The sequence below is a fragment of the Geotrypetes seraphini genome, chromosome 8 (genome assembly GCF_902459505.1).
Source record: "Geotrypetes seraphini chromosome 8, aGeoSer1.1, whole genome shotgun sequence".
Classification (NCBI taxonomy): Eukaryota; Metazoa; Chordata; class Amphibia; order Gymnophiona; family Dermophiidae; genus Geotrypetes; species Geotrypetes seraphini.
The window spans coordinates 52,516,410-52,541,541 of NC_047091.1; the positions used below are offsets into that span (position 1 = coordinate 52,516,410).

The window sequence follows — 25,132 nt, forward strand, 5'->3', positions numbered from 1 at the left end:
ACCTGCACTTAACCTCAGCTATATAGCTGATGTAAGTGCTGGAGTTTAAAAATTAGGTGCATCAACACTAATCTACACTGGTATTCTGTAACAGAACCTTGGTGCCTGGGTTCCATTTATAGTAGGCATGGGCAACCTCAGTTCTTGAAAGTTGCAACCCAGTTAAGTTTTTGTGATTTCCCTAATGAATATGCGTGAGATCTAGTTGCATATAATAATAACTTTATTTTTATATACCGCCATACCACAAAGTTCTAAGCGGTTTGCAAGGGATGAGACTGTATACAGACAGCGACATTACAGCAAACTTTTGAATTTACATTGGCTTGTTAAGTTTAGTCAGATTTATCTGGAAGTGTATTGAAAGTACATCAGGTTGAGGTGGGGGTCAGAAATTTGTCAAAGAGATAGGTTTTTATTGACTTTCTAAATGTTTGGTACGAGAGTGCATTTGAGATGAAGTTGATTAAACATTTGTTCCATTTGCCTGCTTGGAATGATAGTGTTCTGTCGAGGTATCTCTTGTAGGTGCAGCCCTTTAGGGATAGAAAAGCGAACAAGTAGGTACTGCGTGTATTATTTGTGCCTGGGAATTTGAATTAGTGAGACAGATAGGTTGGGGTGAACCTGTCATGGTTTTGAAGCAAAGGCAAGCAAACTTAAAAATGACCCTTGCTTCCCCAGGCAGCCAGTGTAGTTTTTTGTAATATAGACTTACATGGTCTGATTTCTTTAGGCCATAAATGAGACGGACTGCAGCATTTTGGACAACTCTCAGTCGTTTGATGGTTTTTTGAGAGATCCCAAGTATATAATGTACTTAAGATCAGGAATTGAACCAGCAGTCGAAAGGAAAAGAAATCGAAGTATTGTTTAATGGTACAAAATTTCCATAGAGTGAGAAAGCATTTTTTGACTTGAGCTTTAGTGTGATCTTCAAACGTAAGGCTTCAGTTCAGGGTGATGCCAAGGATTTTGGTTGTGGGATTAATTGGGTAGTCTGATCCATTTAGTCCCAAGGAGGTGTTCACGATCTTGTTATTGGGACTTGCCAAGAAAATCTTGTTTTTTTCAGGATTTAGTTTTAGTTTGGAGTGCATAGTCCAGTGTTCAATCTTGGTAAGGACGGATGAGATGAGTTGTTCTGTCTCTTGGGTCAATGAGGTTATATCATCCGCCTATACATACGATTTCAGTTTTAAATCGGATAACATATTTCCCAGTGATGCCATGTAGATATTGAAGCATGAGGGGGAGAGTGGGGAGCCCTGGTGGTACTCCACAGGGATTGGACCAAGCTTGAGAGTAGGTTCCTTCACTGTAGACCTGGTAAGTACGTTTTTTTAGGAAACCTGTGAACCAATTTAGTACCTGTCTGGAAATGTCGATGGAATCAAGGCACCTAAGCAGGAGGTCATGATGGACAAGGTTGAAGGCACTGCTCAAGTCGAACTGCAGTATCAGTGCGCTTTTTCCCTGGGAAAACAGATGGAAAAGATAGTCAGTCATAGAGGCCAAAACTGTTTCGGTGCTGTAATTTGTTCGGAAGCCAGATTGGGAATCATGTAGGATGTTGAACTTCTCTAAGTATTTTGTGAGGTCGATGTTAACCAGACTTTCCATTAGTTTAAGAAAGAATGGTATGTTGGCAATGGGTCTGTAGTTGGCTGTCAAGGAAATGGACTCCTTTGGGTTTTTGATAATAGGAGTCATGAGGATATGCCCGAGATCCTCTGGGAATTTACCGGTACGCATGCATGAAGAGACCCAGCTAAAAAGTTCAGCCTTGAAGGAGATAGGACCTGTTTTCATAATGGTTGGTGGGCAGTTGTCCAATAGGCAATTGGATTTTACATATTTTGAGTAAAGCTTGAGGAAGTGGTTCCAGTCTGGGTTTTCAAAGTGGTTCCAGATCATGTCAACAGCTGTACCTTCTTTGTCTAAAACACTAAGCGTGATAGATAAATCTATGTTTGAACTTATAAGGGACAATCTCAATTTGTGGATTTTTGTAGCGAAAAAGTCAGCTAAGATCGCCGCAGGGGGTGGGGAGTCTGTATTGGAGCGCTTGTGGGATTCAATATCAAATAAAGAATTGACTATTTTGAAAAGTTTGTGACTGTTTAAAGTAGGAAAATTAATTTTTTGTGAGTAGTGTTTGCTATGCTTTTCTTTGATCATTATTTTGTATTTTTTAACCTTTAGTCGCCAAGTAAGTCTAACCTCATCTGTCCCTGATTTGCACCATGTTCTTTCCAATTTGTATAATTCTTGCTTTAAGGCCATTAAGTTGGTGTCGTACCAGCTGTCTGATGAATGTTGTCTTTTTTTACGTTTTTGTCAGAGGGGCTATGTCGTTTAAGATCTGATCACTAAAGTTTTTCCATCCTAAAATGAAGTTAGGGGTCAAAAGTTGGGTTGGCGATTAAGCTATAGTGCGTCCAAAATTCTACTGGGTTCAACTGTCCTCTTGTGCAAATAGTTTTCTCTTTGAAGTTGTTCCTTGGTTTTGTTTTAAGTTGTCTTTTAATCCAGCATAGTTCAAAGTTGCATAAGAGATGGTCCGACCAGGGAGTATTGGACCAGGTTTCACCTTTGAGACTTATACTGGGGGTCGTTGGGGCATTAGAAAGGAATGTGATCATATCTACGTGGTGACCTTTCTGGTGAGTTTTAGTCGGGGATGGTTTGGAGAACCCTAATGATGTAAGGAATGAAAGTAGGTCAGTTACGTTGGAATTGTCTGCCCGTTTGAGGTGTAAACTAACATTCCCAGCTATAAAGTTGTAGGCACCGGCTGTCAAGTTTACAAGGAGGAATTCATAGAATTCCTCTTTTGCTAGATGCCATTTATTGGGGGGAATGTAAAATATTGTGAGGATCCACTGTATGCAAATAGATCCTCATGCATATTCATTAGGGAAATCCTAAAAATCCAAATGGGTGTTGGCCCTCAAAGACCAAGGTTGCCCCCTTGCTTTATAGAATAGGCTCCTACTGTCTGGGAATACTTAAATGGGCAGTGAATCTAACTTCAGAAAAGTACTCCTCTACTGGTACATTGTTTTGTGGTGGCTGTATTCCAAACCAGAGATTGCATTGCACAAGGCTTTTTTTTGTTAAACATTTATTTGAGGAGGTTTTTTATGCCAGTGACGTGATCATACCCCGTATAGTCCTCCATTTTTTTGTAGCCGCTGTGTCAGCAGGTGGAGGAAGGGCTCTGAGGCTTTTTCCTACCTTGAAGCAATCTTTGACATAAAAGCTGTTTTAGGTATTTTGACCCTGGTTTGTGAATAATTCTATGATCTTCGCCCTTCTCTAATTTGGGGCTTTGGATTTCTCATTGTGATTATATGTTTGCTGTGTTATAAATTTTGAGAGTGTTGGCTTATATTTAAAATTTCTTCTCATTTACTTGAGTTGTTTATACCTAAATGGGAAACATCTACTTATAAAATTGCCCCTATATTGCTATTGGTTTAACAGTGAGGTCTGATATTAGCAAGAAACTTTCTTCTATTCTGTGATTGAAGGAAAATATCCCTGATGATTTATTTCCTGTTTTTGAGTCCTGACAGACAAAAGAATCATCATCTTGTTTGAATAATAATAATAATAATAACAGTTTATATACCGCAATACCGTGAAGTACCGGTTTACAAAAGATTAGAGAAGGTACAGAATAATTGGACTTAAGAGCGGAAAGAGTGAGTGAATACGAGAGAGAAGAACAGGTCAGTTGTCTAGGTATTTCAGGAACAGGTATGTTTTTATACGCTTCCTAAATTCCTCGTAAGTAGTGGGGGGACATCAGCCAGTGCACATTTAAATCAGGACAAACCTTGTGAGCTGCTTTCTGTAAGGAAACCATAGAATTATCTGAAGTGGATGGAACCCTCCCCCCCCACCACCACCACCACCACCACTCCTTGCCAACAGGAACAAGAGAGAGAAAATAATGAAACAAAAAAGAAAAAACATGCAAACAAAATTTGAAAGGCACTGGGTTGGCTGTGAGTGTGTATGTGTGTATAGAGATTAATGTTTTGTTTGTGGTTTAAAATAGTTATGTGCACTGCCATGTGTGAAATGCTGAATTCTGAAAACAATCTTTACAACTCATACCTTTCTTTAGGAAGAAGTGGCTCACACTGTGACTGAGAGCAGAGTGCTGCAGAATACCCGGCATCCTTTCTTAACTGTGAGTAAAGCAGTGCATTTTATTTCTAGCAAAAAAAGTGCCAGTACTCAAAAACCAGGAGTGGGGTGATCACTGAGGGACCAAAAAAACCCGTATACAGAGATAAGAAAGAAAATCAAATTCTGTGTCTTATACCTTTCTCACTTTACAGCTCAAAATTTCATTTCACCACAATTGCATTGAAAGTTTACACAACTTTAACCACACAACTTTAACCACCTACAGCTAAGTAGTTCGGATATATTTCTTTGAAAGAATTTGAAGTTTAGGCAGGAGGGGTGATCAAGAGCAAGTGAAGAACCTTTTCCCTTTCCGCACGGGGATCTGAGGCTCTCCCCTTATTGAGTAAATTTATCAAATTCATTGAGTTTTGATGCAACTAAAACTTTCAATGCAATTGTGGTGAAATGAAATTTTGAGCTGTAAAGTGAGAAAGGTATATGATCACTGAGGGACCCACCCCACAGTAGCTCTTTTATTGATACTATATATACTCAAATATAAGCCTATCCGAATATAAACCAAGGTAACCTTTTTCCTCCCAAAAGGAGGAAAAAAAAGTTGACTCGAATATAAACCAGGGGGTTAATATTCAAGCACCCTGCCCAGCTCTGCACCCAGCCCCACTCCCTCCCCTGCCCTGCCAGGCTCTGCACCCAGCCCCACTCCCTTCATGGTTCTCACACCCTGTCCCCCCTCCCTTCCTGACCTGCCAGGCTCTGCACCCAGATCCGCTCCCTCCCTGGCTCTGCACCTCATCCCCCTTTCCTTCCTGCCCTGCCAGGCTCTGCAATTAGGCCCCCCTCCCTGTCCTGCCAGGCTTTGCACCCTGTCCCTCTCTCCCTCCATGCCCTGTACCCTCCACTGAGAACTCACAGAAGCCAATCACTAGCGGCTCTCCATGGAGTAGGAGCGTGGGAAGGCTGCTCCTGCTCCGGTTCATCGCTGCACCACCAGGGATTGTAAAAGGTACACGGAGGAGGCGGAAGGGAGGGAAAGGAAGGCACAGTTAGCTGGGACGGAAGGCGGGATGGATCCCTCTTGTCCCAGTCCACCTAGTATGCGGGGGAGACTGGGTAAAAGTTTTTTGAGTCGGCCAGAACAGGAGACGGGAGGGATCCCTCCTGTCCTGGCCCACCAGGTCTTAGGGCAGGCCCAGCGGAGACTTGTAACAGTTGGGGGGGGGGGGCGCTGACCTGAATATAAGCTGAGACCCCCAATTTTGGGCCATTTTTTGGGCCCTAAAATCTCAGCTTATCTTCGAGTATATACAGTACTTGGAGACCATGGGTAATTTTATCAAGCAATGGAAAAGGTGCACCAATACTCAGTGCCCCCTAAAAAAAAGAGCCTTGAATAAAATTGTTCAGGAAAATGAGCTTTCTGATGACTGTCATGATTGTATGCTACTTAGGTAAGTTTGACTGGAGAGTAATTCCCAGCAAATATTCTCTTTCTCTCCCTCTGGTAATTTGAGAATACTGCACAGACTGTTCTAGTCTGTTAAGTGCAAAGGCTGCACATTCTCCACTGCCTGGATGTCAGGATTTGATTGGCTAATCTCAGGCCCAAAGATGAATGCATCTGTTCATTAGCAGAGTTGGTATGTTTCAAAGCTAGATTTCCAGTTCAAAATGCATGAGTTCTAAACCTGTGAATAGTGCATCTTCACCCATGAGGAATGCAGAAGGCATCATTTACTTTTACAACTCTTCTTCCTTGCATCACCGGGCACTGCCCTTTCCTCAGTTTTTTCCTTCTGAAAATGAGCTGAGGTGTCTTTTCATTTGCTCTGTTTGAATTTCTTATTTTGGGTTTTTTATCCGATATTTTGTTCGAGGCTTCAGGTGCTATAGAGGCTCCCAGTGTTCCGGGGCAACTCTGCTTAGGAGAAGCTGCAGACTCAGGATTCTAAGGCTGAGTAGGCCACCCTTGCTGTGGGGCATCTGTCTGGCCAGCCTGCCCTAATACTTGGATTGGCTTAGGGTTCAGCCCCTGGGAGTCTGCTTACCCTGGTGTTGCTTGAGCGCAGGCTGTATTTGGCTCTGTGCTGGTCAAGAGACCTTGTGGGTGCCAGCTGCATCTCCCCAGCTACCCCAAAGAATCGTGTGGAAGCTTCTGTGGTACAGGGTTTCAGGCTTTTCAGCCTGTGTAAAAGGCAGCCCGAAGAGAAAAGCCTCTGGACATCCTGTAGAAAAGCTTCCCATTTCTTCAGCTGCAGTGAGAGCTGATGCAGGCATAGCACCTGGCAGCAATTGTGAGTACAGTCCATTACTGTCTATAGGAAACATCGGGATGGAATAGATTTGGGTGGTTTGGGGAGTTTCTGGGGTTTAATCAAAAATATATGTATAGAATGCAGAGAGATGATTAATAATCTCAAAAAAATACCTCTCTGTTACACTTTAGTAACTTTAAACAAATGGAAACAGCGAGACTTGTTCTCCTGCTAGACTTATCTTAGCCAATCTTAGTCCATTAAATACTTCATAAAGGGGAGGGGCCTCAGATCCCCTTGCGTTGCTGGTAGGTTTTTCAACAACTGCACTAGATAGGGAAATAACCTCATTGGCCCCTATCCCCCTACTGCCTAGCAATTCACCGATGCTACTGTAGCTAAAAGTTTAAAACAGTGAAATATGAGACTTAGCTTAGGCAGGGAACTTTTTCATTGTAGTTACTTATCTTGTTGGTTCACTCCCGCCAACGTAACGTTTCGCTGTATGGCTGCGTCAGGGCGGTAGACTCCTGTACAGAGAAAATAAAATAAAACACAACAGCGTCAGGATAAGACTACCAAAAGGATACCTGTCGCTGCGTCCAAACTTACTCAGCGTCTGTTAGCGCTCTGTTCGACAAAGATGGCCACTGCTGAAAACTGCTCCTATTTGTTGACGTCTACGTCTGACGTTTTCTTCCACTACGTGGGATCCCAGATGATGTCAATCATTATTCTACTACGGGGGACTCCTTTGTTAGAAAATGACCAAAACTTTTATGTTGTGAAAAAGACTAACAGGAAATGTTGACTATATGCTCATCTGGCTTTTCTAAAAAAAAAATAAATGCCACTCAATCTTCGTGTTTAAACCTTTGGGTTCCTCAGAACTCATACGGAAGATCCATTCTTGTTCTTTCTGCATCAGAATGAGTCTTCTATCTCCGCCTCTTGTCATTGGTGGCACATGGTCTAAAATTAAACATTGAAACTCTGTGGCTGCATGTCCTGCTGATGTAAAATGTTGGACTAGAAGTTCATCTAGTCTCTCGCAGACTAGACTGCTCCTGTGTTCCCCAATCCTGGTCCGGAAAGGTCTGGTGGTTTGCCCTATATATAATTTTGGACAGGAACAAATTATGACATACACTACAAATGACATGAAGTCTTATGTTTTAAATAATAACTCTTCCCTGTACACAGAGTTTCAATGTTTAATTTTAGACCATGTGCCACCAATGGCTTAATTCCCCCCTTGCATACCTTCAGAGGCTCAGAGTTGCAGAAAGCTTGAGAAGTGAGGCATAAATCTCTCCTAGATTCCTCTGCTTGCAATTCGGCATCACCAGTGAAGCAAAACTGCATGGATGCCACAGCCAAGGGAGAACATTTGAATGAGACCTAAAGAGGTCCTCCGGGGACTTAAGTCAGGTTTTTGACTCTGATTTTGTGACACTAATGTTAGTACGCAGGAGGGGTTTTCCCTGGAGAACCTGGCTCCTTCACAGGAAAAGGGTCTCTGAGAGCCTGAGGTCCAGTCAGAGAAGGACTAGGACGATTGGGGTTCTGAATTTATGCCCCTGCTCTCCAGAAGTGCTTCCACTTTGGGGGACTCAGGGTCTTGTAGGGATGCATCTAGCCAAAAAGCTGCAGCAGCCCTAGATGAGGGAGAAGATCTGATTTTGTGCAGGCTTTTTAAACTGGCTGACTTAACTGAAGTCATTGCAGTTTACCTGCAGAAACTAGATATAGAGGTTCTGCAAACTTCTTCTACACATGCTAAGTTTCAATGAAGCTCCAAGACCCAGAATCCTTTTTTTCCTTTGCATCCTGAGATTAACTATGATGTTGACAGAGCATTGGAGACACTGGAAGGTCCCTTGTAGGGAGTTTGGGTGATGGCAAAGTTTTACTTCATGACTCCTGATTTCCAGCAACTGTTTGTGACACCCAAGATGGATTCCTTGGTGGTACAGATTACGAAGCGTACTCTCCCCAGTGAAGGAGGGGTTGTCCTGAAGGATGCTGAAGACAGCAGTCTAGATTTGATCCTCAAAAAAACAGTTTGAGGCCTTGGCTTTGGGCCTTAAGGCTTTGGCGGCTTCCTTTGTGGTATGCACCTGCCATAAAATGCTTCACCAAGCTCTGGCTTCAGAGAAGAGCATATACTCCCAGTCAATGCTCTCGGTCAGTTATGTCAAATACTATGTATGATGTGTTTAGAGTCATGAGCAAGATGTCTACTTATCCACCCATAGGATGCTATGGATCAGACAATGAGCGGGGGATTCGACTTCGAAGACCACATTGAGCAAGCTTCCTTTTAAAGGGCAAATACACTTTGGTAATGGGTATGACTAGTGTGATGGATCAGTGGCCTAAGTGTCTCCTGGATATCAAGCTATGTGCCCCTAGATGGTTGAGTTATGGATCCTTTTGAGGCTACAGACAGTCTTGCCAGGCTTCAGCAAACTTTGCTGCTCAGAGACTGTTTCAGGGGTTAAGGCAGAGGTTTAGTACCTCTGGTCAAAACTCAATATCGGGTCCATCTGTAGTGGTCCCAACTGGGATCCCAGTTTCTGCAAAAGCCTTCCTCAGGGGACTGCTTTGGTACAAACTGAGGAGAAAGGGCTTGGTGATGCAGGGAGTTGAAAAAGGAGATGATGTCTTCTACATTCCTCGCAGGTGAAGATGCACTACCCACAGGTTCAAGACTCATGTGCTTTTTTACTGGAAAGAAGATTATTGAAGTAAGAACCTAATCTTCTGATACAGTGTGACCCAGTTCTGAATTCTCTTCACTGTGGTGCAAGGAATACAGATTTGAATCCTCTATCCATTGCTGCAAAGCTGATATGCTCAGGCCTGGGGAGGGAAGATGATTGCTGCCATTCTAATGACACTTCTGACAAATGAATGAAGCTAAACTTTTGTCTAAGAGGAAGAGAGATACCCATGCCTGCCTAAGGAGTTTGTCAAAGAGCATCAAACTGGTTTACAAATAGAAATGACCACATTTTGATTAGCCATTGTCAGATATTTTCAGAACAGTTGCAATATTTACACAGAAACCATTCAAACTCCTCGACCTGAATCTCCATTGGTTCCTTGACGTATCCATGTAATAAAAACAGTGTAAGGCAAATGTAGCAAGCCAAGAAAAGAATGAAAGAATCAAAGGATAAAAGTTAAGAACAAAATAGGTTCCCTGAATGGAAAAGTCTTAACAATCAATATAGTCTGGAGTTCCTATGCTTCCAAGCAGACTTCCTAGGACATCAAGCCGCATTGTAGTATAAATTACTATCTGGATATTTGAATAAAAAACCAAATTGTGGTCTCAGAGACATTTGGAGCATTGAGATTAAGCATCAGATTTCTGCATCTCAGTGGTCACGAATTTGGTCTTGGAGGATGAGATGTACAGTGTCAGTATCTATGAGGCAAACTTGGTTCTTTTTGTTGCATAGAGCGTTTTGGACCCCTGTTCGTTTACAAAAATTGGATAGCTCTAAGTCTAATAAATGCTGGCACTGTAATCTGGAACCAGGGACATTAGATCATCTACTTTATTATTGTCCCTTCATCAAGTTATTTTGGAATTCAATCTGGACTCAAGTAAACTCTTTATTGGAAAACCATGTTGCGCTTTCCTATGATACTGTTTTATTTGGAATGGTTATAAGGAAGAAGAGTCAAATATCGTCACATAATAATAAACTTTTATTAGTTATGACGGGTTGCCATTCAACATATTACCAATAATTGGAAAAATCATAAGAATCTTAATTGCACATTCTGGTGGAATTCGTTATGCCATATTTTTAAGATGGAAAGAGCAATAGCGGTACAAAAAGGGACATATAATAACTTTGTAAAAATATGGGGGCCATTGGAAAAGTATTGTGATGAATAGACATCATTTCTTTTCTGTTCCTTTTCTTTTTCATTCTTAGTTTTATCTAGCACACTCAAGGGGGAGGGTGGATTTGGGATGTAATTTAATAAAATATGTTATAATATGTTGTATAATATAGTATATTCCATTTTAGTTGAGAATATGATGAAGGGTGGATGGATGGGGATTTTACACTATTAGATTCATGTGTTCGATACTATAGTGCTATATGGAAATTACTTTTATGATATATTTTTGTGCACTTATTGTTTGATTTGAAAATGAATAAAGATTAAAAAAAAGAACAAAATAGTCCTTTAAAAATTAGGAAAATATAATACTGCATCATTGTTCAAGCTCTTGCAGCCATATGACATGTTCTCTGTTGACAAGCAAGATGATCAGTCCCAGTCTATGCCCCCAAATTGACAGGGATAGATGGAGATTAAGTATACCAGTTTCTAATCATGAAGAAGTAGAATCTGTGCAGAATGCCAACTCTGGTCACCTTGTTAGGCAGACTGGATGAAACATATAGGTCTTTATCTGCTAACATTTATAATGGTACACACAAAGTGGGTGACAGAGTCCAAAGAAAATTATTTGAAGAAAGCTCTCTGAGCCCCAAAAAGTCTAGAAAGCTTTTCTGATACATAGGTGGATACATAGGTGTCCATTGATACATAAGCTTCTGCACATTGATTTTTTTTGTGTGTCTTATCATATGTCTGTTCAGAATTGTAACACCCAGCAAACAAACTTAGAACACACCAAATGCATAAAGATAAATCAATCTACCTGCAACAAACATGAATAACAGACACCATCTGATACATAACAGGATGATACGACAGGATGCCCCGATGTAGGAACAATGGGCTACTACTCATACACAGGAGAGGACGATCTCACAGCAAATAAGGAAGACAAGGCAGAAAGGGACAACTCAGACATAGGAGAGGAAGACCGCACAACAAACAAGGGAAACAACACTGGAGCGGTTAAGGATACCGTGAAAGTAACAGTAAGGACAGCAAAGAGTAGAAAGTCCATAAAAGTAACTCGAAGAGAACTCAAATGTATGTATACGAATGCTAGAAGTCTAGGAAACAAAATGGGGGAACTAGAGACAATAGCAAGAAATGATAAGTTGGAAATCATTGGCATAACAGAAACATGGTGGAATGAAGAAAACAAATGGGACACAGTACTTCAGGGATACAAACTATATAGAAGAGATCGAGTAGGGCAGAAAGGTGGAGGTATTGCCCTATATGTGCAGGAAGGAGTAGAATCTGTTGAAGTGGCTACGATGGAAACGAAAGAGAAGCTAGAGTCCCTCTGGGTCAAGATTCCTGGACAAAACAGTGCAGCCACGAAAATTGGCCTTTTTTATCGTCCCCCGGGACAGGCGGATGAAACTGACTTAGAAATGATAGAGGAAATCAAACGAGAATGCAAGACGGGCAATGTAATAATATTGGGAGACTTCAATTTCCCGAGGATAGACTGGAAACTAGGAACCTCCAACTGCGGCAAGGAGGCCAAGTTCCTGGAGGCGCTGGGGATTGCTTCCTGGAACAAATGGTGAAAGAGCCGACAAGAGGCAACGTCACCCTGGACTTGGTGCTAAATGGCCTCACGGGACTGACAAAAGAAGTAGAAGTTACGGTACCGCTGGGGACGAGCGATCACAATGTGATCATCTTTAAGCTTGACATCGGGAATAGAAAAAGTGCCAAAACCTTAACCAAAACCTTTAACTTTAAAAAGGGCAAATACGATCGCATGAGAGCCATGGTGAAACAACGACTCAAGAAAAAGGTGGATAAAATTGAAACAGTAGACCAGGCATGGTCCCTACTGAAAAGTACTATCACAGAAGCACAAAACCTACACATTCCGAGGATCTCCAAGGAAGGGAGAACAAAAGGTAAGGGAGAACCGGCATGGCTTACCAGACAGGTGAAGGAAGCCATAAAAGAAAAGAAGGACTCTTTCAAAAAATGGAAACACATCAAAACGACCGAAGCATGGAAAAAACATAAAGACGAACAGAAGAAATGTCACAAGGCGGTGAGGGATGCCAAAAAGGACTATGAAGAAAAAATAGCGCAAGAGGCCAAGAACTTCAAGCCCTTCTTTAGATACGTGAAAGGGAAAAAACCCGCAAAAGAGGCGGTGGGACCCCTGGACGACCAGGGAAGAAAAGGGTACATTAAGGAAGATAAACAAATTGCGGACAAACTAAATTCCTTCTTTGCGTCTGTCTTTACGGAGGAGGATACTGCAAAAATACCAGAGGCAATGAAAGTGTTTAATGGAGTATTAGAAGACAGCCTCACCACAGTTGAAGTGGAGTTGGACCAGATATACTACCAGATCGACAAACTTAAAAGTGACAAATCCCCTGGACCGGATGGAATTCATCCGAGAGTCTTAAAAGAATTGAAGATTGAAATCGGAGAGTTATTGCAAAAACTCACCAATCTGACAATCAGAACTGGACAGATACCAGATGACTGGAAGATAGCGAATGTCACGCCAATTTTCAAAAAAGGATCGAGAGGAGAACCGGGCAACTACAGACCAGTGAGCCTTACGTCTGTCCCTGGAAAGATGGTTGAAGCACTGATCAAGGATAGCATAGTCCGGCACCTAGATACACACGACTTGCTGAAACCCAGTCAACATGGGTTCAGGAAAGGGAAATCATGTTTAACGAATTTGCTTCAATTTTTTGAGACCGTGAACAAGCAAATTGATAGTGGAATGCCGGTGGACATAATTTATTTGGACTTCCAGAAAGCATTCGACAAAGTTCCGCATGAAAGACTTCTCAGGAAACTACAAAGCCATGGAATAGAGGGAGATATACAAAGGTGGATAGGCAAATGGCTGGAAAACAGGAAGCAGAGAGTGGGCATAAATGGGAAGTTCTCAGACTGGGAGAAAGTGACTAGTGGTGTGCCCCAGGGCTCGGTACTTGGGCCGATTCTATTTAATATATATATCAATGACCTGGAAGGCGGAATATCCAGTGAGATCATTAAGTTTGCAGACGACACAAAGCTATGCCGGGAAATCAGATCGCAGGAAGATAGCGAGGAACTCCAGAGCGACTTGTATCAGCTAGAGAAATGGGCAGAGCAATGGCAGATGAAGTTCAACGTGGAGAAATGCAAAGTAATGCATTTAGGTAGTAAGAATAAGGAACACGAGTATAGAATGTCAGGAGCAACTCTGGGTAAGAGCGAACAAGAAAAGGACCTGGGTGTACTGATAGATAGGACCCTGAAGCCGTCGGCACAATGTGCGGCAGCGGCAAAGAAAGCAAACAGAATGTTGGGCATGATAAAGAAAGGAATCACGAGTAGATCGGAGAAAGTCATAATGCCGCTTTATAGAGCAATGGTCAGACCACACTTGGAATACTGTGTACAACATTGGTCTCCCAACCTAAAGAAGGATATAAAACTGCTGGAGAGGGTGCAGAGACGAGCAACGAAACTAATAAGAGGTATGGAGAAATTGGAATATGAGGAACGACTCAAGAAACTAGGATTGTTCTCCCTTGAGAAGAGGAGGCTGCGAGGGGACATGATAGAGACGTTCAAAATACTGAAAGACATCGATAAAATAGAGCAGAAAAACAAATTATTTACATTGTCCAATGTGACACGGACAAGAGGACATGGTTTGAAGCTAAGGGGTGACAAGTCCAGGACAAATGTCAGGAAGTTCTGCTTTACGCAGCGAGTGGTGGACGCATGGAATGCTCTTCCACAGGAGGTTATTAAGGAATCCACTGTGCTAGGATTCAAAGGCAAATTAGATGCACATCTCCTTATGAGAGGCATAGAGGGATATGGGTGATTAGAACAATCAGGTGTATACCTGACTGGGCCTCCGCGTGTGCGGATCGCCGGACTCGATGGACCATGGGTCTGATCCGGAGATGGCAATTCTTATGTTCTTATGTTCTTATGTTTTTATAAGCTTCTGCACATTGATTTTTTTTTGTGTGTCTGATCATATATCTGTTCAGAATTGTAACACCCAGCAAACAAACTTAGAACACACCAAATGCATAAAGATAAATCAATCTACCTGCAACAAACATGAATAACAGACACCATCTGCAGTGAACTGTAAGGAGTGCAATATAGTTATGCACTCAGTCACAGTTGTCTTCATAGGTCTCCCATAATTTCTTTTTGTATACATTATTTTGTTTTTGCATTCTTATTCAAACAACTGTAATCTTCTTCTTTTTTTTTTCTTTCAATAAATTTCAATGAAATTCCAAAAATTAATAATGAACAACATTTAACTTGTAATGTGCTGACCAGTGTTTCGATTTCTTCATCAAGGAAGTAGTCCACTAAAAAAAAAAAAAATCATCAAACGTGTGAAAATTCAATCCTCAAAATATAAACAATTGTTTATACATGTATTAATTTGTAGAAAAAATAAAATAAAAAGCTGTTAGTACTTACTATTATCTTGCCTGCATGTTTTTACAAAACTCTCACACAAGTAAAAGCAAACAATGGCTTTTACTGCTCCTCCAACGTTGAAAAGCTCAAGCTGATATTCCATAGGGCTCAATCACTGTAGGCCATTTCTCTGGCCGATTTTCCAACAGTGATTGATTCACTATCAAGTATGCATGCAAATTATTTGCACGCAAACCCATCAACTCAATCGCTCAGTGAGCGATTGACACAATGCAGAGCCCTAACAGTATATAGAAACATAGAAACATGATGGCAGATAAAGGCCAAATGGCCCTCTAGTCTGCCCATCCACAGTAACCATTATCTCTTTCTTTCTCTCAGAGATCCCACATGCCTATCCCAGGCCCTCTTGAATTCAGACACAGTCTCTGTTTCCATCACCTCTTCTGGGAGACTGTTCCACACATCTACCACCCTTTCCGTAAAAAAGTATTTCCTCAGATTATTCCAGAGCCTCTTAACTTCATCCTATGCCCTCTCATTGCAGAGTTTCCTTTCACATGAAAGAGACTCAACTCAAGCACATTTATATTAAGTAGGTATTTAAAGTCTCTATCATATCTCCCCACCCGCCTTTCCTCCAAAGTATACAAATTGAGATCTTTAAGTCTGTCCCCATACGCCTTATCACGAAGACCAAATACCATTTTAGTAGACTTCTTCTGGACTGACTCCATCTTTTTTTATATCTTTTTGAAGGTGTGGCCTCCAGAATTGTACACAATATTCCAATTGAGGTCTCACCAGAGTCTTATATAGAGGCATCAATACCTCCTTTTTTCTACTGGCCATACCTCTCCCTATTCAACCTAGCATCCTTCTAGCTTTCGCCATCACCTTTTCAACCTATTTGGCCACCTTAAGATCATCACATACAGTCACACCCAAGTCCCACTCTTCCGTCGTGCACATAAGCTCTTTTCCCCCTAAACTGTATCGTTCCCTCGGGTTTTTGCTACCCAAATGCTTGAGCTTGTATTTCTTAGTATTAAATTTTAGCTGCCAAATTTCAGACCATTCTTCAAGCTTCGCCAGGTCTTTCTTCGGCATGTCTGCTCTATTGTAGATTTTGATATCATCCGCAAAGAGGCAAATCTTACCCAACAACCCTTCAGCGATATCATTTATAAAAATGTTAAAAAGAACAGTCCCAAGAACAGAACCTTGAGGCACACCACTGGTAACATCCCTTTCCTCAGAGCAATCTCCATTGATCACTACCCTCTGTCGCCTTCCACTCAACCATTTCCTGACCCAGCCCATCACTTTGGGACCCATCCCAAGGGCACTCAGTTTATTTATCAGATGTCTGTGTGGAACACTGTCAAAGGCTTTGCTAAAATCTAAATACATCTCATTTAGCGCACATTCTCAATCCATTTCTCTGGTCACCCAATCAAAGAAATTGATCGTATTTGTCTGACAAGACCTACCTCTAGTTAATCCATGTTGCCTCCAGTCCTGTAATCCACAGGATTCCAGAAACTTGACCATTCTCTGTTTTAAAAGTGTTTCCATTAATTTGCTTACCACAGAAGACAGACTAACCGGCCTGTAATTTTCTACTTCTTCCTTACTTCCACTTTTATGAAGAGGGACCACATTCGCCCTTCTCCAGTCCTCCGGTACCACTCCTGACTCTAGAAACTCATTGAAAAGGTCAATAAGCGGAGCCACCAGAACTTCCCTAAATTCCTTCAGCACCCTCGGATGTATACCATCCGGCCCCATTGCTTTGTCTACCTTTATTTTAGCTAGCTCCTCACGAACACAACCCTCTGAAAATTGATCAGGGTCTATTACTCCTCCATCCCTATTCACGTTTGTCTTCTGCGGTCCCACTCCTGGTGCTTCAGCCATGAACACAGAACAGAAATATTTGTTAATCAGTTCAGCTTTTTCTCTTCTTCCTATCACTAATATATCTAAAAAATGTCTTGTCTCTCTGTTTTACCATGTCAGCTATTTTTTCTTCCATTTGTATCTTTGTTTTCCTGACAACACGACCAGCTTCTTAACTTTTCCAGATAATTTTGCCTGTCTTCCTCTTTCTGCGATCTTTTGTATTTTATGAAAGCTAACCTCTTATTCCTTACCTTCTCAGCTACTACTTTTGAGAAACAAAATGGCCTTCTTTTCCTCTTACTTTTACTTACTTGCCTCACAAAAAGGTTTGTTGCCCTTACAATTGCTCCTTTCAGTTTTGCCCACCGCATTTCCACTCCTTCCAGACGTTCCCGCCCACACAACAATTCCTTGATGTAAACCCCCTTCCGAACAAAGTCTGGAATCTTTGCTTTTGAATGAGCCCTCTCTATACCCATCTTAATAGTAAACCATACCATGCAGTGATCACTGCATGCCAGATGATCACCCACTGTAACATCAGAAACACTTTCCCCATTTGTAAGCACTAAGTCAAGCACATGGGTTCCATTACCAACTGCTGGAACAGTTCTTCTTGTAGAGAATCCAGAATCTCCCTACTTCTAGAAGACCCCGCAATAGGGATATCCCAATCAACATCCAGCATGTTAAAATCACCTATTAGCAAGACTCCTTTTTTTAGATATATTCTGAATGTCTACTATTAAATCTCTACTTCTTCTCCCCTGCAGAAAGACCCTCCGGCCCAGAAAAACCTCCCCCCGAAGAAAAAGGCAGGAGGGATACCCACTCCCTCCTGCCTCAAAGGTGCCCACCCACTCACTCCCCCCCCCCCCCCCAAAAAAAAATGGCAGGAGGGATGCCCACTCCCTCCTGCCCGGAAACACCTCTCCCCAAAGAAAAAGGCAGGAAGGATGCCCACTCCCTCCTGCCACCGGATGCCGCCTTTCCCCTCCAGGCCCCCCTCTTCCATATCTTGAAGTTGGGAGCAGGAGGTACTGAAAACAGCTCCTGCTCCTCCCGCAACGACACTGGACCTTAGACCCCTCTCGGTGCATCATGTGATGCACAGGAAAGGGCTTAAGGCCTTGATTGGCTCAGACGCTTCAGGCCGTGGTGATTTAAATGGAAAAAGATTTGACACCTTGAGTGATGGCAAGGCCTTATATTCCAATATACTGGTCTGTATCTGTTGTAAAACTATTTTAAAAATTTCTACAAGGACAGCAGGATACATACTCTCCCACCTTCCCTTTGGAATTATATTCTATCAGCTATAAAACTCATGTGGTTAGGTCCCGCAGGTGGGGAGATATGCACACATGCGGTATAATTTTCTGCAAAGTTGTGGAAAACAAGTTGTGGGGCTCCTTTTAAATTATATCATCCACTTGTTTTTGTTTTAAGTTTTTTATTGATTTTTACATATAACAACAAGTGTCATAAATTGTCATACAATTATTTTAACAATACACTTGATATATCTATAATGTATTTTATATAAAACATATCTTATATTATCTTTATTACAATTTTATATATCAATAAATTATAATGATTTTATCAATTATTATTTAATTATTAATCCTTTTCCCTCCCTTCATTTTGTTATTGTCACATAAGAATAATATCTATTATGATAGATCATTTATAATTTACGACAAAGAGAATAAAAACCTTACCCCCTCCCACCCTCCCTCCTTTAACCATTATCTTAATATGGGAAAAATGAAAATCAGTTGTTACAATATTCTGTTAATGGTCCCCAAATCCTCTTGAACTTATCTATATATCCTTTTTGTGTTGCAAATGTACGCTCCATCTTATATATATGGCAAACTGAGTTCCACCAAAAATTATAGTTTAATCTGTCACAATTTTTCCAGTTATGTGTAATTTGTTGAACTGCTACTCCAGTCAATATAAATAAAAGTTTATTGTTATTTGACGAAATTTGACTCCGAGCTCTCATTGCAGTACCAAACAAAATCGTATCATATGTCAAGGCTACCGGATTTTCTAACATCCTATTAATTTGAGGCCAAATTGATTTCCAAAATATTAATATGAATGGACAATAAAATAAAAGATGATCTAATGTCCCTGCTTCTAGATGACAATGCCAGCATCTATTAGACTTAGAGCTATCAATTCTATGTAAACGTGTAGGGGTCCATAAAGCTCTATGTAAAATAAAAAACCAAGTTTGTCTCATAGAAGCTGACAATGTACATCTTAACCTCCAAGACCAAAGTCGTGGCCATTGAGATGCATTAATTTGATGCTTAATCTCAATGCTCCAAATATCTCTAAGGCCATTTTTTTTCTTTTTATGTACGAATCCAGATATCAATTTATACCACATTGCGGCCTGGTGACCAATGGAATCTATCTGGAAACATAAGAATTCCATACTATGATAGTTAATAAGGTTTTTCCATTCAGGGAACCCTACCTGGATGGCCTGCTTCAATTGCATCCATCTAAAATATTGTGATTTATTTAAACCAAATTTATTTTGCAATTGTGAAAACTCAAGCAGTTTACCTTTATTCATTACATCTACTAAAATCCGAATTCCAGCTATCATCCAATGTTTCCAGATAATTTTAAAACCACCAACTTTGATCTTTGTTTTTTTTTTTAAATTTTTATTTATAAAATTTTCATTCTTACAATAAATAAATAGCATAATATTTAGTTTATAATAATTATAGTTGTATGTACAATATCATATCATATATATTGAATCCCTTTCCCCTGTTATTTGTTTTTTCATTTTTCCTCATATTAATTTCTATATTTCCCTCCCTAACCCTATATTATTATTATCAATGTGTTAAGATATCTGATCTTTAGAATATTTTGTCAATGGATCCCATATTTTCTTAAAATTTTTTATATTTCCTTGTTGTAATGCCAATATTTTCTCCATTTTGTATATGTGACACACCGAGTTCCACCAGAATGTATAATTTAGCTTGGTATAATCCTTCCAATTTTGTGTGATTTGCTGCATGGCAACTCCTGTCAATATTAATGTAATGTAATGTAATGTAATTTATTTCTTATATACCGCTACATCCGTTAGGTTCTAAGCAAAAGCAATTTGTTATTGTTTGCTGATATTGGACTTTGTGTTCTCATTGCAGTACCAAATAATATGGTATCATATGAGAGACCAATATGATTTTCTAGTAATATGTTAATTTGGGGCCAAATTAAATTCCAATAGGCTTTTATGCAAGGACAAAAAAAAATTAAATGATCTAATGTCCCTACTTCTATTTTACAATGCCAGCATCTATTAGATCTAGTATTATCTATTTTTTGCAAGCGCGTCGGGGTCCATAACACTCTATGTAATAAAAATATCCATGTTTGACTCATAGATGCTGACTTTGTTAATCTTAATCTCCAGGACCAGAATCTTGGCCATTGAGATGCAGAAATTGTCTGTCCAATCTCAATGCTCCAAATATCCCTAAGTCCAGTTTTCTTTTTTTTATTTAGAAATCCATATATTAATTTATACCATTTTGCGGCTTGGTGTCCCAAGAAATCCGCCTGGAAACATAAAACTTGCAAACTATATTGGGTATTAAGATCTTTCCATTCAGGGAACCCTACCTGAATGGCTTGCTTCAATTGCATCCATTTAAAATATTGTGTTTTATTTAGTCCAAATTTATTTTGCAATTGTGAAAAACTAAGCAAGGAACCTTCTGATATGACATCATTCAATGTTCTTATTCCTGCATTTATCCATTGTTTCCAGACGATTTTAAATCCGCCAATTCTGATCCTGGAGTTTACCCATATTGATTGATTTAGAGATTTAGCTATTGGTTCTGGTGATAGGTTACTTATGTATCTCAATGTTTTCCAAGTATCTAAAAAGATTCTGTTATCTTTATATCTCCTAGGCATTGTTATGGTAATTAGATGTTCTGGATATAAAGGGAACAGGAGCTGCCATTCTAAATACAGCCAATCTGGTACATTTTCCATGAGATCTGGGAGGATCCAATACATACCCTGTCTTAAAATATAGGCTTGATGATACCTATAAAAATTTGGAAAATTTACCCCCCCTTCCACAATTGGTCTTTGTAATGATACTAAAGCGATTCTTGGTCTTTTCCCAAACCAAACAAATTTTGTAAGAATATTGTTAAGTTTTTTATAAAATGACCCCTGAAAAAATATTGGTATCATACTCATTTGATAACAAACCACAGGCAATACCATCATTTTAATTGTTTGAATTCTTCCCCACCAAGAAAGATGTAATGGATTCCATTGCTCACACATTTCTGTTATTTTTTTCAATAAAAGTTTTTCATTCTCTTTGACTGTGTCTTCTATTGTATTTTTGATCATAATTCCTAAGTATTTTATTCCATCTTCTTTCCAAATAAATGAATATGTGTCAAATAGTCCTTTCGTACAATGAACATTAATTGGGAGGACTTCAGATTTGCTCCAATTAATTTTATATCCAGAAAAAGTGCCAAATTTCTCTAATAAATTAAGTATACATGGAATAGTAGTATCCGGTTCTCTTAAATATAATAAAATATCATCTGCATATGCAGAAAGTTTAAATTCCCAGTTGGAAAACGTGATTCCCTTTATCTCCTTAGTCTTATTTATTGCAATTAATAAAGGTTCTAAGACAATATCAAAAAGTAATGGAGACAAAGGGCATCCTTGTCTAACTCCCCTATGCAAATTAAATCTAGTTGATAAATTATTATTAATATATAATCTTGCACCAGGAGAGCTATACAATGTCTGGATCATTTTAATAAAACCGGAGCCTATACCAAACCATTGTAAAGCTTGATACATAAAATTCCATTCCACTCTATCAAAAGCTTTTTCTGCATCTAAAGATATTAGAAAAGCTGGATCATTTATATTTTTTGCTAAATTTAATGAGTGGAATGCTAGTCTAGTATTATTTGATGAATGTCTTTTAGCAATAAATCCTGTTTGATGTACATCTATAATGAAAGGAAGAGCTTTTGCCAATCTAAGTGCTAATACTTTAGCCATTAATTTATTATCCACATTTAATAACGAAATAGGCCTGTAATTTGAAACCAGAGTAGGATCTTTGTTTGGTTTTGGTAAGACTATAATTATCGATTCTGCCATAGTACCTGAAATATTTTCATTCTTTATTTGATATTGATATAAATTTAACAGATGTGGTAAAATGATATTTTGAAATGATTTATAAAATTCAACAGTATACCCATCTCCACCTGGAGCGGATCCAACTCTAAGAAACTTCAATGCTGTTTCTATTTCTTTTAAAGATATAGGATCTTCTAAACTTCCTTTTATATGATCCGGAATATTAGGTCCAAGAAAGGAATTTAAGAATGTTAATCCTTCTTGTTCTTTATTTTTATAAGAATTAGAAGTGTATAATTCTTTATAAAAATCAAGAAATTGTGTTATAATATCTTTTGTGCTGGTATGTGTGTTACCTTGTATATCTTTTATTGCAATAATCTTAGATTTTCTTTTCTTTGCTTTAAGAAAATTTGCTAATAATTTTCCCGCTTTATTTGAATTGCCATAATATTGTACTTGTTTATTGAAAATGTCTTTTCTCACATATTGAGAAGAAATCTCATTATATTTAACTTTTACTTTTAACAACTCTTGTAATGTATTGTTTTCCCATTTTTTAATTAATTTATTTTCTAATAATTTAATTTGTTTTTCCATATCTTCATATTGTTTTTTAAGTTGTTTTTTAATAAAAGCTGAATAAGAAATAATATTTCCTCTCATTGTTGCTTTAAAAGCATCCCATAAAATTTCTATATTAATGTCATCTGAAGAATTAAGTTGAAAGAATTCTTGCATTTTTACTTTAAGATCTTCTAAGAATTTCGAATCTGCTAATAAATCATTATTAAATCTCCATATTGAATTAAATTGATCAATATTATAATTCTTAAGGTTAATCCACACACCAGCATGATCTGAAATTATAATGGGATCTATAACTGCTTTTGATACACGCTGCGCTATGTTATTAGTTACAAAAATATAATCAATTCTTGAGAAAGATTTATGGACCTGAGAACAAAAAGAATATTCCCGATCATTAAAATGAAGGATACGCCATATATCTATTAAATTACAAGATTGTATTAAATTATCTAATCCTAAAGATTTTATGATTTTACTTGGTTTCTTGTCCACAATTGGATCCATTACAGCATTGAAATCTCCAGCTACTACTAAGTTAGAAGTAGCCAGTGGTAGTAATATCTGTTGAATTTGATTAAAAAACTCCATTTGGTTCGAATTAGGAGCATAAAGATTAAATAAATCCAGGGTTGTATTTCCCAGATCCATTTTAATATGTATCCATCTTCCTGAAGAGTCAGAATTTATTAATTTAAAATCAGCTTTGCATTTCTTATTTATTATTATCGCTACCCCTGCTTTCTTCCCTATTGCCGGTGAATAAAAACATTTTGATATCCATCCTTCTGTTAGCTTCCTAGATTCAGTGTCCGAAAGGTGTGTCTCTTGTAGGAAATAAATATCTGCGTTTTGCTTATGGAGAAAACCTAATAATTTTTTTCTTTTTATAGGATGATTTAAGCCATTGACATTAATTGAAAAAATTTTAATATCCGTTTACTTTTGTAATTAAAATTTGACATGAAATCATATGATTATTATTTTCAGATATCCACACATTGTAATAATATATTTTCCCCATTCTCTTTCTTCCCCTCTTCCCTCCCTCCCCTCCCTTCCCCCCCAATATTATCTGTGTATGCTTGGCAACACGCATCTTAGGTCAGGTATCAAAACACTCCACAAAAGTCCATTTCCTGTTAAGATTCAGATATAAGTCACAAATATATCATATATTACTAAATAACATTAACAATCCATATAATATTTAAACATTTTGCCTTTTTTTTTTTTTTTTCCCCAATGTTAAATTTAATCTTTTCAAATATTATTTTCTGTATCATTTTCATATTTTATAACTATTAGTATATCTTATTAATTCAAATAATATGAAAAATATTGTAAATTTTTTTTTAAAAAAAAATTCATATATATCACCTTTATATTTTCTAATTCTATTTCTTTATAATATTTTTAAGTAATATATAAGTTTATGAATATATTCTAGATCCTTATAATTCTTTTAAACTTATATATTATATAATGAGATGTTTCATTTCTTTGGAAAATAAACAATGTTTCACATATGTGTGCTACTTGTACTATGTGATTTTTTTTTTTCCCGTTCCAGAGCTTCCTTCCTTCATTATACAGAGTCATACCTCATTCATATAACATACTTCCTAGTTTCATTTTTAAGATATATCAAAGTTAAAGATGTGTCATTCCATTATCTTATTCATCCAAGTAAATATTATTTTTTCTTCCTTTCTTCTTCTTCGTATTTTTTATATCCAGAGTATTATTCATTTCTTTTCAATAGTTTGTTAATTCCGAATAAGTTCCGGTTCCAGCGACGATCTAATTTTAGTTTATTTTGTGATCTTTCATCCGATGTAATCCTTTATCTTTTATTGTCAAGTCTAGTAGTTTATTTATTCATATTTGTTCATAGTTCATCCGGTTTTAAGAGTTATTCTTTACATGTATTTCCTTTTGCAAGGACTTCTGGGATTTGTAGTTCCATTGAATCAGAGAAAGGATTTTTAATAGGTTTATTCTTCCTGTATTGTCTTCTGAGAAGTGGGTTATATATACATACATAGATCTTCATTCATTCTTACATACATTCCATAGGAAGAAAGCTCTGGACCATGATTCAATCACATAATAGTATTTAGGATCTGCTCATTACAGCATTTATTATTATTAATATCAATAGTTAATTTATTTATTAACTTTCTAAAACCAATTAAGGGCTTATATCTCGTTTTTATATTCAAGTTCTTATTTATTATCTAATAAATATTATATTCTTCCTTGTTTAAAAACTATATTACTTTTATCTAAGATCTTGTATACTTATATGTTAATTTATCATTTAAAGAATCATTCCATTCTAGAATGTAGGAATTTTTTGAACAGAGTCAAAAACATTCTATACCGTTTTTCATCTGCTAAATACTTATTATATTCAATCAATAATTTCAAAAAATACAAGGTGATATTAGCTCTTCTTAATACATATCATTTCCCCTACCTGTTTATATTATAAGACATTCAAACTTGACATTCATTATAATAAAATAAAGAAAATTAAGATGACATTGGCATTTCCTGGTTTAGTATATATTTTTGTAGCTCTTCAGGATTATCAAAGGTTAAAGTTTTGTTTGCTATGGTTACTTTCATATTTGCTGGGTATACAAGACCAAATTTTGCTCCCAGTT

The 25,132-nt window shown here is 38.2% G+C and overlaps 1 protein-coding gene across 4 annotated transcripts in view; it reads left to right on the forward strand.

The window, feature by feature from the left end:
* The window catches only part of AKT2 (AKT serine/threonine kinase 2), a 263,142-nt gene that overhangs the window by 180,669 nt on the left and 57,341 nt on the right, over nucleotides 1-25,132 (forward strand). For all 4 annotated transcript variants that reach the window (XM_033954597.1, XM_033954601.1, XM_033954599.1 and 1 more), the window contains one exon: nucleotides 4,139-4,204. In XM_033954597.1, the coding sequence (XP_033810488.1) occupies nucleotides 4,139-4,204 (66 nt within the window). The remainder of the gene's footprint in view (nucleotides 1-4,138; nucleotides 4,205-25,132) is intronic.